Genomic DNA, 15,395 nt, shown 5'->3' with positions numbered 1-15,395 from the left:
ATTTATGTTAATGACTAAGCAGACGTACTTCCTTCTATTTTGCTGCCTCGCATTCTTTTCCTTGTGGTTTTAAACATGCTCGTACACTTACAGTCAAGCCTGCCTTTTATTTAGTCTAGCACATTGCTCTCTTCCTCTTGCGTTGTTAATGTATCTTCAATTCTGCTCCTTTCATTCATAAGGAACCTTCTCAGGTAAAAGGAGCACCCTATCAATCTTGCATAGAAAGACCCAAATCCTGTATAAAACAGAAGAAATATTTGAAGACACAGAGGAACAGAGATACGTGCAGGGCATGCAGTGTGTGTGTGTGTCATGCAAAAACAGCTTTTCTAGGCTCAAGCACGCTGTGCACGTATCACACACTCTAGAAGGGAGGACGGAACAGCCCGTCTCCAGTTCAGTCATGTGATAAAAACTCCACCTAGTGGTCGTTGCGAAACTTGATGACAGAAAGCGTTTAAAAAATTTATGTGATGCACTTCTCTTTTCAGACAAAGGCAAATGAGTCGGTTCCTCAGTGAAACAATGGCGTAATGACAAGTGATAAAGGGCATCATGGAAAAAAAAAAAAAAAAGACGTAAGAAAATACGTGATTGGGAAACCAAAGGGGAGAGCCCTGTGTTTCTGGGAGAACCACTGGTCACCGTGGTATTACATTTCCACATATTATTTTAAGAAATTATAATCAAAAATAACCTTTCTGAGAATGTAATAATCATTCATATCACCCAAATGTAATTTTACTTTTTTAGTAGAAAGCAAGTTAGGAAGTGAACAGCTGGACTTATGTAGCTTCAGACTCTGATCTGGCTTGAGAAAGGCATTGCTCTATTTGTTCCTGTGTTTTATGATAACTGTAGTAGCATCAAACATGTCGTGGTAATAGATCCCTCCTACTGAGGTTCAGTATTCTCTGACTTTTTCTTGGTATATAACTCCACATTATTTGCAGATAATCAGCCTATTCACAGATTTTTCAAACAGTTTGAAAGGTTGATAAACCAAAGCGCTGCGTTACTTCACTCAGTGTTTGCAAAGCAGCCAGTCCAGAAGTGCCATTTTTTCACCTTGCTGCTGATTGGCTTTACCCCTAAACGTGTTCACTGTAAATACTTTGTGTACAAGCTGTTTAGGACGTTGCTACTGTCAAATATGAAAAGTAGGGTCCAGACGGTTTAAAATATAATAGAACAGAATGTCCAGAAATTACAAAAGAGAACTCATAAACCTGATTCATAAATAATTGAAATTTGCATGGCTTGTGAAGGTAGTTCTTAAATTTCTTTTTAATACTTTTGTTATTGTTTTCAAAATCTGTCATGAAGTGATATGGTCACAAGGCTTTGCTACTTACTCGTTTTTGGGGGAAAGGTGATAAACTGAGGAATTCCTTGTTTAAAACATTGTAATCAGGTCTCTATGCTGATCAGTACCGGTTTTATCTTGCTTAAATGTTTCCCACACTGAGTCATAAATAGTCACATTGTCCACAGCCTGAGTTCTTGATGAGTCGGTCATTAGAGTGACATCAGTAAATTATAAGTATCCAGTTTCAAGGTGACACAGGAAAACCAGTTTTTTCTCAGTTACTCCAGGTGCATAATAATACTGCTGAAGTACTTTTTTTTTTTTTAAGAAAGCTCAAATTGAAATAAAAAAGACGTTTCAGTCTTTTCAAAATAATGCAGTGTAAATTCTGCCTCGACACACTTCAGCCAGTCGTAGCAGATGACCAGTTTCACTGAAAGGTAGATGTTCCTTTCTACTATTACCCAACAGTTGATCACATGAAATGATTGCAGTGAAGTGAATGACTTTGCGTTTGCCTGTTCTTACACAGAAAACTTAAAACAACTGAACTCACTGTGCTATATAACAAGTAGGATCCAATTGGAATGCATGTCATTTATTGGGAATCCAAGGATTGCATTAATTTACTCCTGTGTAGAAACTAACTGTCTTGCAAAGTGTTTTGAAATAACTGATGCCTTAAATTAGTGTTAGGTAAATTAAAAGATCTGAATTTAAACTAAGTTTGACTCATAATCTATATAGTAGATGGCCAGAGGTCATTTTCTCAGTCCATATTTTCTGTTTAGTTCAAGGTGAGTAAGTTTAGGTAAAGTACCTTGGGGTTTTTTTGTCTTTCACTTCCTGTCCTCCTCCTCCTCCTCTTTCCTGATTTGCCAAATGATTGACTGGAAGTACTTTTCTCTCACACACACCCACATATTTTTTTGAAGTAAAAGGCCACAGTGTCCTAAAATCTAAGTTCAATTTATGTGAAATCCAGTCACCCATAAAAACCATGCACCTGTGCGTTTTTAAATCTAAATGATCCTGTTCCATGTCTGTCTAAAAATGAGGAAGTTACCTACAGGCAACCACTCCACGTGGTAGGTACTTGTAGATTTATACCAAGTAAAGTTCAAAACATTCCCAGGGTTTTTTGATTTAAAGACTGGCCATAAAATCTTCTGATGGAAATTGTGAAAGTTTTCCAAGGTGTAAACAGTTTTCTCCTTTATTGGGTCATGCTAATAAAGTATTGTGGAAAGCAGGTGCAGATGGTAATGCTTTATTTGGTTTCCCTGGATTCAGTTGGAAATATTTCATTCACTGCTGTCAAGATCATGTTTTATGATACAGCAATGAATCTTAATGTAGGTTTATACCAACCTGGTTTGTTCAGGTCACACAGTTTGCTTCCCATGGAAAGAAATATGTCTGCTTTAGATTCCCCAGGTATAAAATAAAATAAAAAAATAGGATTTTTTTTTTTTTTTTACTACTGAGATGTGGAAAAAAACAATCTCCAGTGTTTTGGTTATGCAGTGGTTTTCATAAACAATCACTAATATTTATAATATTTAGGGAGACTTGATTTTTGTAAATATTCTTCACTTGTTAATGGGTCTACAGAACAAAGCTGAGGCAAGTTATCAGCACAAGACAAAGCGAGGATATAAGTTCATTTTATCAGAGTCAATTTAAAGCCCACTACTGTGTGTTTTCAGATACTTTACTAGTTTCATTAAACAAAATACAAATTGGCGTCAGAATAGCTAAAAGTCTACTTGTTTCACATGCTGGCTCTTAAAGTAGATGAAATAAATGCTGGAAACAATCTACGGAATCTCAAGAAGCTAACCTATGTTTGAAACGTCATCAGCCCACATTTTTGAAATGTGTAGAAAGAACACAGACAACGAGTACAGTATCAATGGGATGACACTGTCCTCTTTAGAACAAGGTTAAAGCTTAGTCATTGGCGTAAGCATTTAACCAGTGTCACTTTGGCAACAGGTTATCGTGGAATATAAATAAGTCCAAAAAATTATTTTTAAACATTAAATCAGTGATTATTCAGTTATTTGCCTGCATTGTTCTACAGTGCAAAAGCTACAATGTAGACTTTCAGTCAGGTGTTGTGTTTGGACAGGTGGGGCAGCAACTGTGGTGAATTTCAAGACATGCTCAAGTATCTTCATGGTTTTTCACTTAACGCTCCAGATTGATCCCACAGTCCAAAAAGATTGACTGTGAGTATATTTTAGATGCATCGTCCTGTAAAAGGCCACCAACCTGTCTACAGGAGATCCTGCTTTCTCCTGAAACATTCCTTAGCCTTTTAGCTGGTTCTGTAAGGAATCATGGTCTGATCCCACCAAGCAGAGAGGTGAAAAGAGAGATTTGTTCATAGAAAATACAATTAAATAAACACCCATAATATACCCATGTGAACGAAAAAGGAAAATTTCCCGGCAAAGTTTGGAAATGCCACATGATGTAAACAGTGACAAGATGAAGTTATGAAATGAAAAGTGCCTGAGTTTACTTTCCAAATGTTCCCATGAAACAGGGGAACTCCATGTAAACCTGTAGTGGGAAGAAATCAGACTCATGCCAAACAAACATCTACTGCAATTAATGTTGGCGCCATATTTTGGGAAAAATATAAATCACACCACCTACTTGTTTCAGTGTAGTGAAAGAAAAACACTAATTAATGAAAAGTAGTTCATAGTTTTTGTTTTTTTAATTCAGTGGTATATTTATGTAGCTTAAACCAGATGTAGTTGAGCTCAAAACTATTCATACCACTGGGAAATTCTGATTTAAAATTTGATTCATTCTAAGACACGAGACAAGCATCTCAGAATGCAATAAAACAAATAGTAGCAGTATTATGTTATTGAAGGTTGTCAGTTATGAACATTTATATGTGGAAAAAATATGTTTCCAGTTATTTTAACTATCTTGATTCCCATGTGTTTGGGCTTTGTTTTTTATTTGAGATTGTCTTCTGATCACTTTGGGTTTGTTTATATTGATTTAAAGATATTTCCATCTCCATGAGAGATTATTTTTTATTTATTACCTTCTTCAAATTTCAAATTTTACATAGACTGAAGCTCCTTTACCTTTTAACAGTGATGATGCCATGGCATCCTACGCTTCCAAAGGGCCAATTCACAAAGTTTGAGTAAACTGGAGACATGCATGTGGATTTATTTTAGGGTAACACCTTCAGCACACTTCCTCTGTGTGACATCACGGAACATCAAAATAAATCAGTCAAGATAACAGGAAGAGACCTGCAGACTTCTAAAAGTCTGGTTCATCAGTTTCCAGATGGCTGAAGATGGCCTGTGCATCTGGAAGTATTAGCAGTCCAGCCTAACAGGTCTTCATCTCCCAGTGATAAATCTGTTTTGCTTCAAGATGTGTAAATCCACTCCAGAACAAAAGCTGTTAAGAGAGGGTGGTTATCTATAGTGAAATGGGTCAGTTATTGTCATAGGCTGAAGCCATTCATTTGAAAGCAACATAAAATGTGTAAATGTATTTTGTGCATCACAAAATTTGTGTGATGCACATTTCTCAGGAGAAAAATAATTGAATTTCTGAAGACATGTCCTGTGATTCTGATGAAGCAAGTAACAGTATTGCTTCAAGATTGTTTTATATATATGTATATATGTATATATGTATATATGTTTTACATATATGTAAAACAATCATGTATATATATTTATGTATGTTTTACATATATATATGTAAAAAAATCATGAAGCAATACTGTTACTCCAGTATTAGAGTGTCTTAAAGTTACACGATAATCAAATCTCAAAATGCATTTTCCACCCATTTTTTATATTTTTTTTTTAATTCATTTGTTGAAAATAAAGGAAATAGGTGATGTAATAAAAATCCCAGACCACCTGACAGTACACTAATTAAAGATTGAGGAATTCTGCAGAGAAATGACTGGCATGTATGTAATTCCCCTGTTTCGCTTGAATAACTTTTAGAAAGTGCTTTGAAACAAACCCTTTTAATTTCACTTCTTCTTCTCATTGTTTTCATCATTTGGCACTTCCAGACTGCATTTTGGAAATTTTCAAGTTTCTGATACATTTATGTATTTCATGGTTGTTTATTTAATTTTTCCAACAAGAGGTTGTAAAGTCACCGCTTGTCTTCTTTATCACCACCAGGTGGCAGAAATGAGTCTGGTAGGTAGATTAATGAATTCAAAATGTATATCTTCAACCTGTTGTATAGATGTAGTAGTAGTAATAAAATATTAAACAGTTACTGTAAAAGGGGTATCAATCAATCAATCAATCAATCAAATTTTATTTGTATAGCACATTTCAGCAGCAAGGCATTTCAAGGTGCTTTACTTAATTAAAAAAAACAAAATAAAAACAGCATGTGACATTGAATAAACAGTAAGAAAGAGAAAGAGATTTTTGAAAAAAAAAGTTTACATTGTATGTTAAAAAAAAACAATAAAACAGAACTGTCAGCTGCTTTATGTTCAATGAACTAAAAATTGTCATTGAGAAAATAACCAATTTGTAAAGACATTGCTTTTTCAGATTTTTTTAAAAATTGAAAAATCACCAGAAAGATAAGGGGATGTTACAGTTTACAAGGAATTCATATTTAAAAATTATAGGTTGTATTTAAGAAAAATACGACTGCATTTAACAATAATAATAATAAAAAAACTACTTCTACTTATGTATATGTTTTGTACCATCGTTATTCAGGTTTCCATCACTAATTATCAGGCTCTGCTCTTCCGCGGGCATAAAGTTTTCCAAGGATGCCAATATTTTTACAGGCTGTAGCCTCGTTGCATTCCTGTTCCGGTGTATCCCCCAGTCAAACCACCAGATGTCACTATTTCTCTACCTCTTGGGTAACTTTAAATGCAGTTTGAAAGGCTGATGAATAGGTCCCACTTGTTTCAGTCTCTCCCTTCTCTGTCACACAGCCAAAATAATAAAATGCTGACTTCTCAAAGTGCTGCTAGTGAGATCGTCTCAGCATAGCAACCATAAAGCCTGACCCATGAGAGAGTGAAACAAGAAAGGGAGGGGGGAGGAAAAACAGAGAGGGAACCTGCTTTAACTTCAGCTTCTGCCCTGCTGAGGGGCTTCAGCCCTGTGCTTCTGTGAAGGTAGGTGGGAGGCTGCTTCCCTCCGTCTCTGCTGCTTTTTCTTTGTTATATGGGGCCAATAGAGTCATTAATTTCTATTTCAGTTTGAATGACTCAGGTTGATTCAGCTAGAATGGAGTAAAAATTAAGGAATTGTTGAATATGTTGTTCAGAAGTTTTTCAGTGTTTCTGTTTTGCTGTTGAATGTAAAATTAAAGCTAAAAAAAGTTCAGTTTGTGTGCAGAGGATTTCCCTGCGCTGAAGCCTGGGATAGTGGGTTACTGTTGAGGCAGCCTGCATTGTAAGTGGAGGAGTTAAATCATCCAATCATTTCCCAACACTGTGTTTTTAATTCGCCATAGAGGATTTGGAAATTTGTCTCTGAAAGCCGCAGATTAAAGGAGAGAAGGCAAAGTTTGTTCTCTGCCTATTCATCAAATTCAGTGAAGCTCCATTAATGGCTGACATCTGTATTTCTCTCCCTGGAACAGATTGTCTTTTGGATTTTTTTCCTCAAATAAAACTTTTAAAAGTTGCTCTTCAAGGTACAGATGGTACTCTGACACAGTCTTAAGTATCAACCCAAGCTGGGGAGGATTCACACGACTGAAAGTAGCTGACTTGTGTGGCTAAAATTAATCTGAGGGCTGATTTGGAATGTAGCTCTCGGACGGTAAGGCGTGGAGAAGACGACCCTCGCATGGCGAGAGATCTTCACAAAGGTCTGCTTGCTGAAGGAACCTTGGCTTTGCTCTTTTAAAAACCTGGACAGTAAATTTAACATCTAAGAGGCAATCAAAACAGGAGTTTGGTTACTATTGATAGAAAAGTAATGTATTAATCATTTCAGAGGATTTGTGTTTATAACCTCCACCTCCAATTTCTCATAAGTATTTTCTTTTTCTAAAGAGACAAATTTCTTCTACCGCTTCATTACCTACTGTACGTAATGTTAGTTTTTAAGATGCAAAGTATCTTTGAAAGCAAAACTTTAAAACTCTGCCATACATATGTATTAAATCACAATAAAATAAAAGCAGAGGAATCAGATGCTGTGACTAAAGTTGTGATTGTGCTTTTAGGAGTTCACCAGATGGTTGGAGGTTGAAACCCCGTACTGAGAGGAATCAACACACAGCCAAAAAGTCCTGATTTACTTTTGTGCATAAACAAGGTGCCACCAGAAAATTAATGTCTGAAAAATTTTAAGAGCTCAGTTACACTTTACCTGAAAAATTCACTCTTTGGCAGGATGAGAGGTAATGAAATACGAGAAGCAGCATCTTAATATTACACCTAACTTTTGCCTAGCATGAGGCTATGAGGCTTCTTTTATGAAAAGTGGACAAAGATCTTCTGTCAGTAAATTAGACAAGAAAACTAATTCATACTAAACAGCTTATAATGATATAAAAACTGGGAAACAATCATAATCTGCATCTTACTTGTTCAACACAAAGAGTAGTTTTTTAATGTTTAAGTCTGAACGGTACCATAACTAACAAAGGTTTTGAACTCAGACTCTTTATATGAGTACTGTCACTGCAGGTAAATATTCATATTATTATTTTTTTATATATATTTCAGCACAACGTGTTAATTTTCCTACTAAGGTTTCTCACATTTTCCTAGAAACCTGGGTTAGAAATAAAAATCAAACTAAAAGATGACTGAGTGGATGATTCTTCTCTTTACTGCATCTCAGATTCATCTTGTGTATCAATCAATCAATCAAATTTTATTTGTATAGCACATTTCAGCAGCAAGGCATTTCAAAGTGCTTTACATAATTAACATAAGAACAGCATGTGACATTCAATAAACAGTGAGAAAGAGAGAGATTTTAAGAAAAAGAAACAGTGTGAAAGAGAAATAAAAAGAAATTAAAGCAAAGATAAAGAGATTAAAATAAAAAGTAAAAATAAAAAAATAAAAACATTATCCACATGACGACTTGCCGTTTTGGGGTCTCCTCGAAAATAAGAGGCTCTACAAGAATTTCCTTCTGTAGGACTTTTGTCAAACCGCCATTTGACAAGTCCTCAAACCTTTATGGCTCTCCCTACTTCTGAAAAATATGATTATTATTTCTTTACTTTTCACAATAGTCTGAATTTGCTGTCCTTATTAATAAAAATCCAAAAATCTATGGGACATGCCTTTTTAGTGCAGTTTTCTACTCCTAAATGTCATATCTGTAATTGTTGAATGTTGCACAGGTTCAGATTCAGCCACTTGCAGATGCATGAGTTTGACTTTTGACTGGAAAATGAACAGTCATCAGCCAGCTGGCAGAACAGGTGACAGCCATCAGACGGCTTGGATCACAGATTGTTTGGTTGTATCTAGAAACTCTACAGGGACTGCAGGGGACAGATCAACATTTATTATTGCATCAATTGTTTCCACTGAGGAGGACTGATGCAACAAAACAGGGGGCAACATTTAATGTTACTTTCTATTAAATTCTTTAGTGAAAGAAATCAAAACAGGTCTACGCTGGTTTATGAAGTATAATAAAAAATAAAACCAAAATCGAAGTTACAAAGTTTGTTAGATTTTGATTTTCATAGAAGCTGTGGGTGCATTCAAGGTTCTATTTTGTTGTTGTTGTTTGTTTTTTTAACAATTTACATCAGTCTTAATAAAGCCAGTTTATAAAAATATATATTAATTTTTCCTTTATTGACAGTGATCTATAAAATGTTTCTCTGTGCATGAGCTTGTGATTCATTAAAAGAGGACTATGATGTAGTTGGGCACTAACTCAGCAGTCATATTGAATTTCACGACTGTGCTTCCTCAGAGAATAGGAGTAAATTGGTATTATTAAAAGTTTGGGTAACACTTTATTTGAAGGGAGGTGAATAAGACTGACATGACACTGTCATAAACATGACATAACACCTGTCATGTAAGCCTTCATGAATATTTATGACTGTTGTCAAAGTCTCATTCGGTAAATTATGACACTTTTAATACAAAGTTGACATTATTCAAAATGTCTTTGTTATGACAACTTGACATTAACCAAGAAATCATTACTGTTTAAACTTTACCTTTAATAACATAAAGTTACCTCATTTTTAAAGTGCAATCAGTAATACTTTTATAACAAATTTATATCAGTAATGATTTCTTGGTTAATGTCAAGTTGTCATAACAAAGACATTTTGAATAATGTCAACTTTGTATTAAAAGTCATAATTTACCGAATGACGCTTTATGACAACAGTCATAAATATTCATGAAGGTTTATTCATGTTCATGACAGGTGTTTATGAAAGTGTCATGTCAGTCTTATTCACCCCACTTCAAATAAAGTGTTACCAAAGTTTGTTCTCTGGTTTCTCTGTGTTCCATCACATAAAGTTCAGAGGTCAACATTTGGGGAAAGACATAAACTGTTATAAATACAGATTCCTATTTTAGTTCATGATTTATTGTTTCATAGCTGAAACATTTTTTTTTCAAGGCTGGAAATACACATGATTCTGTTTCTATCATGGTGAAAATGTTGGAGACCGTTCAGGTCAGATACAATCACAACGAAAAGGGACTTTGTTCGTTTGTGCGTTTTAAAAGCAAATCAAAACCACTTGTTCATGGTGAAAGTAAATCAGTTGAGTTGTTCTCCACATTGCCTCCTGAGCTGCATCCCCTCCTCTCCTTCTTATCCTTTAAATCTCCTCCATCTTCCTCGACCTGAGGTGTGATCCAGAGTTTGTGTCCTTGGCTTTACGCATTAGAGCCACTCAGTGGTGATGTGAAGCCAGCAGAGCTCGTGAGCCGCACAGGAACAAACTAAAAGGTTTTATCAGGCGGTCTGATTCCATCATCCTTATGTCTGTTGCTGGATGCTTGCTCGTTTAGGAGGCCTGAAACTAACGTCCTGATTGGTTTTAGATAAAGGAATTCATGACGTTGTGAATTTAACTTTCCACATCATTCTTAAAAAACAGTTATCAGTTTATGACTTCATAAACCGATAATCCAAAAAAGGTTGCCTCATGTGTGGCTGATTATCAGATTGTTTTTGGACGTTAACTTATTATGTTTGGCTTGGCTGACAATTTTATTTCAATAAAAGAGATAAACCTGATGTGGTTAAAGTACAATTCTAGGTGTTCTCTAATAAAGTCTGTGACTTTGAGAAAAGGAGAGCGTAATGTTATAACAATGTTTCAGGATGACCAAGCCCTGAGTTGTGAGCAGAACTGTTCATTTTCCTTGGTATCCATTGTTTGGTATGTCTGATCTTTTGCTGTGGTTTGTCCTTGAACTTGATCTAGTGATATTACACAAACAAATGCAACAGAGTATTTCATATTTTTGTTTCTTTTTTACCACCACACTTTGTGGAAAGTTTCTTTCCTTTCAAATAAGCTTTAAAATTATTACTTCTGGGAATTTGCAAGCCTCAATTAGATCAGGATGAACATTCTAAATTCAAATTGATTTAGTTTTACCTGTTTAGTCATTAATTCTCACTGTAGTAACAGGCAACGGAGGGAAACCCAGAGATCCCAACTGCTTCTTCCAGTGAGTTTAGGGTCGGGACTGGTGTGATGCATTCAGGAAACTTTGGAAAAGAGACATCCAGGAGGCGTCAACACAAAGGAGCAGCAGCTTTATCTAGAATTTCCCTGGATGGTGAAGTTCCTCACTTTATCTGTTTCATCTGACAGAGAAAATTCAATTCAGCATCACTTATATCTTTTGATTTTTTAAATGTTATCCATGTCTCATGACATGAACCAAAGCATGTAGAAGCAGCATTCAGTTGTTATGGTCCACAAATCTGGAACAAAAACTGCAAAGATGCTGAAACACTGAGTTTATTCAAATCAAAGCTAACAACCTTCCTGTTTAGAGTCTCCTTTCATTTCTAGTAACTGGAACAATGATCAAAATATTTTACATGCATTTGCATGATGATTTTAATAATGGAATCTGAAAAATGCTATGTATTTTTACTTGTTTCACCATTGGTTATTACATTATGTTTTATGATGAAAAACACTTTGAAAGGCCTTGCTAGTTAAATTTTCTGTACAGATAGACTTGATTTGATTTGACTTTACTCCGCATTAGAGGTAGAACATGGAATCATCCTTTTGCCGTTATTTGGTATTAGAAATCCTTTTAATTTATGCAAATGATCCTCTCTCTTTAATAAACCTTATTCTGTTACATGGCCTGAGAGGATTTTACTCCTTTGTCATAGTTGGGAAAACTCTGGACCAAAAATAAAGACATTGGCCACTCAAACTCTGATGTCTCATGCTGTGTTTGTCTTGTTTAAAATTCTTATGTAGGATGAATCCTTTGCTTCTTGTTGGTGTGACAGTCGCCCTGGTTTGTGTTAGCAGATATGTTTTGGGTGGGCCTGCTTCTGTATGAGTGTTTGTCAATGATAAATAAGGGATTGCTCCTTTCAGTCCTCTCCACATTCTGCTATTCTTAGTTGCTATGTGGTGAGCGAAGGGTTTAATGTTACAAGGACTTTGCTCTGTGTGTCTCATATGTTTCACTTACGCAGGACATCAGTCTGTGGCTAATCACCTTTCAGATGTTTTAAGGTGAAACTTATCTTAACTGTTTGGTTTAATGATTGGAAATGCATGTATATTTATTTTATTTAACATTTGTAAGCATAGGCTTAAAAGTTTAAGAAAATGCACTGAACTGTTTTCCTTTCTATCCTCACAGTGCCCTCGAATCCAGGGGTGTGCAGTGGTGTGTATGAGTGACTGTGAGTGTATGTGAGCCATGTCGGACCCAAGGAACATCGATGAGGATGCCATCCTCAAAGGCCTCAGTGCTAAAGAGCTGGAGCAGCTGGAGTATGAACTGCAGGAGATGGACCCTGAGGTATGGAGTGACAGTAAAACCTGCCAAGCGGATTGATGGTCTCATTCAAACCTGGTGTGGGTTTTTCTTAAATCGGGTCATCCGTATATTCATAGTTCTATTGAATTTTGACGTTATCCTTTAATTTTTTCCTTCTGATAACTCCAACATGCAACAAAATTTACAAACCCGATTTAATATTCTGTGTGTAAGCTGTGCTAAATGCTAATTTATCAGAATTTTATGCAAAAAATACAATGGCGAGCTCAATTCAAATTCAAATTAAAAAAATAAATGTTGTTGAAGCTCATTTAATTAAAGAGTTATTGTAAATGGTGAAGGATGTGGACAGGAAAGGTCTCCTGTAGTAGTCTGTATTAAAACAAATTTGAAGAAGCCTCAGACTGAAGAAACTTGACAGCCTCATGAAGAGGATGCTCAGGGTTGTCCATATTTTTTATTGATTTCATGTAAAATCTTTCTTTGCACCATCACAAAGATTGAAATGATGCCTAGCATCAGGGCATTGTTTTGCTTTTGAAGCACCTTGCTAGTGTGTTAATTCCCTTTGAACCATTTCAGATTTTAACAAATGTTAATGTGTGCTCTGGGTTTTTGTGTGATAGACAAAAACGGTACCTGAAATAAAAACATCCCAGCAGGATGATATTGCATAAAAAATCTCTATTTTTTTATTATTGTGATGGTGTTTTTGGGGTTATGTACAGTGTTTTCTTCCATAAAGCACTTTGCACCTAGGAATCCAAATTGTCAACCTGTCTGCTGGAGCACCTACATGACATTTGGCAAGCTACATTAAAAGTCTCCACTATGTTCCTTCTGCCTGCTGTGTTATTTGGTGTTCATGATTCTGATTGTTCACTAATGTTCTTTAGCAAACCTCTGGAGGCTTCGCAGAACATATTCCTGAATCTTTGAGATGTTTCATTTGGACATTGTTTTGTTTTGATCTTGTATTCTCCCAGAATGCCATGCTTCCAGCTGGCATGCGGCAACGAGACCAGACCAAGAAGAGCCCGACGGGGCCGTTTGACCGTGAAGCCCTGCTGCAGCACCTGGAGAAGGAGGCTCTGGAGCACCCCGACAGGGAGGACCTGGTGCCCTTCACTGGGAAAAAGAAAGGTCAGGGAAAGCAGTTTCTCTTAACTCTTTGAAATGAAAACGCAATTTGTGTCATTTAGATCTGTATTTTGGAAAACAAAACACAACTAAGGGAGTTCTTCACCTCTAGTTTGTGCATTTCAAAAGGCTTTTTCCTTCTCCTTCCAGCAGCTCTACAGTGTTGCAGTCTGTGATGCACCGCTGCTCCAAAGTTCAGTGCTCTTGGTTTCAGATCTGTTTGGGATTTTGCAGCCGACTGACTTTTGAGGCCACATTCATTAAGCAGCTGCAGTCCAGCATATTTAGACCTAAAAGATCTGCAAGAGTGTATGCTTCAGTTGAAGTTTATTAGATTTATTAAATAGAAACTAGGAATACAACAAATACTTTTGTATTGCCAGGTGCTGTTGTGTAGATTTATTCACATAAGAAAAATGAGAAAGTAGTGCTTCATAGCGCTTAAACACTTTTATGAGAACTATCATCTGTCAAACCAGAGAAAGAAATCTGCAGAACATAATTTAATATTAGATTGCTTTGGATACTGCAGTTATGCTGTTTGATTTTCTTTTTGTCTGGACTCCAGGAAAGACATTTGTGCCTAAGAAGCCAAAGGAGATTCCCATGCATGAGCAGGTGATGCTGGAGCCAGAGCTGGAAGAAGCTCTGAAAAACGCCACAGATGCAGAAATGTGCGACATTGCAGGTTAGAAAACCTTCACAGCGCTGATCAAACACTTAAGATTAACTAAATATGTTCCTTTGACTCAAAACTGTCTGTGCCTAAGATCATAAATGGTTTTATAGGATATCATTTTAGTTGCTATTTTGCAGCAAAAAATCTAAAAAAAAAAAAAAAAAGTTTATTTTGCTCTGCCATATTTTCCCCATTCAGTTTCCCACCAACAGCTGCTATCTAACCCATAATAATGGCCCACAATGCATAGTGTGATCTCATTGTTTTCACAACGGCCGCTGTGACCCACATAGTTCAATCATGCAGGGCTGTTGTCTCTGCTGTTAGCTTCAAATTGTTTCCCTCAACACTAAGATGTCAAAGTTGTCCCGAGTTAACAGATGCTGCCAGAAATGCAGCAAGCTCCAATTCCTCGAGCTCAGCAAACACTAAAATAAATAAGCCTGGCTGCAGGCCACTGAAGAAAGGGTGGAGAGGATGTAGGGATGGTGAGAGCAAAGATACTGTATCTGCCCCAAGCAGACATGTGGGAAGGCTCTGTGTTGAGTGATAAAGCCACAGTTTTCCATGTTTCCTGAAGGTCGGAATCCTTAAACTTCAGTTTAGGATCCAGAATGTGGCGCGCTTCGCTGCTTCAAAGTAATGGCTGGTAATTGGAGAAGTTGGGTCTGTCTGCAGTGGATGAAACTGAATCATTAAGAGAGTCAACTTTATTGAGAGTGACAAAGCAGGCTGTCAGGAGAGTCACACTCTCCTGACAGTCCGGTCAGACAAGCAGAACGAGGAAGTGTTTGTCCAGCAACTGCGTATCTGACCCTGGACAGCATCCAGATCAGGATTAAATCTCAGTTAGCCCCTGTCATGTTTTGTGTGGGCAAACACATTAAAGCATTTATAAAACATCCAATCTGAGCTCAGATAGCACCAGGCAGGTTAAGCAGAAAAGTTGGATTTAAAATTTAGTCCTGATTTTGACAAACACGTTTAATCTGAGTTTAAATATTTTAGTTCAATAGTCTACTTTGAGTGGTAAAGCTACCATGGGTTATTGTCAGGGCCAAACTGGATGACGTCCAGGTGTTAATGGCCAGAAACACCTCTATCTCACTCCCAGAAATCCCTGCCCCCTTAACTAGCAGCTGTCCCCCCTGGCTTCTCTTTTCTCTCAAGGCCCTTCCCATGGTTCCCCTCTCCGGGTCAGGAGGGGAGGTGGGTGCTGTCACAGCAGTTGGCTTCTACATCAGATGGGTGCTGGCAGTTTACAA

At 36.7% G+C, this 15,395-nt stretch overlaps 1 protein-coding gene across 3 annotated transcripts in view; it reads left to right on the top strand.

Annotated features, from left to right (window-relative positions):
* Window positions 1-6,374: 6,374 nt before the first annotated feature.
* The window catches only part of tmod4 (tropomodulin 4 (muscle)), a 19,598-nt gene continuing 10,577 nt past the window's right edge, over window positions 6,375-15,395 (top strand). Inside the window, exons 1-4 of one of the 3 annotated variants that reach the window (XM_015035169.1) lie at window positions 6,375-6,479; window positions 12,171-12,332; window positions 13,298-13,454; window positions 14,020-14,139. In XM_015035169.1, the coding sequence (XP_014890655.1) occupies window positions 12,231-12,332; window positions 13,298-13,454; window positions 14,020-14,139 (379 nt within the window). In that variant the 5' untranslated portion in view covers window positions 6,375-6,479; window positions 12,171-12,230. Of the gene's footprint in view, window positions 6,480-11,968; window positions 12,041-12,170; window positions 12,333-13,297; window positions 13,455-14,019; window positions 14,140-15,395 lie in introns of those variants that run through there. The other 2 variants (XM_015035170.1, XM_015035168.1) reach the window with 2 other exon arrangements.

This window comes from Poecilia latipinna, unplaced genomic scaffold, assembly GCF_001443285.1.
Source record: "Poecilia latipinna isolate Pla-1442-1.1 unplaced genomic scaffold, P_latipinna-1.0 Scaffold327, whole genome shotgun sequence".
In the NCBI taxonomy this organism is placed as follows: domain Eukaryota; kingdom Metazoa; phylum Chordata; class Actinopteri; order Cyprinodontiformes; family Poeciliidae; genus Poecilia; species Poecilia latipinna.
This window is presented reverse-complemented; position numbering and strand designations above follow the sequence as displayed.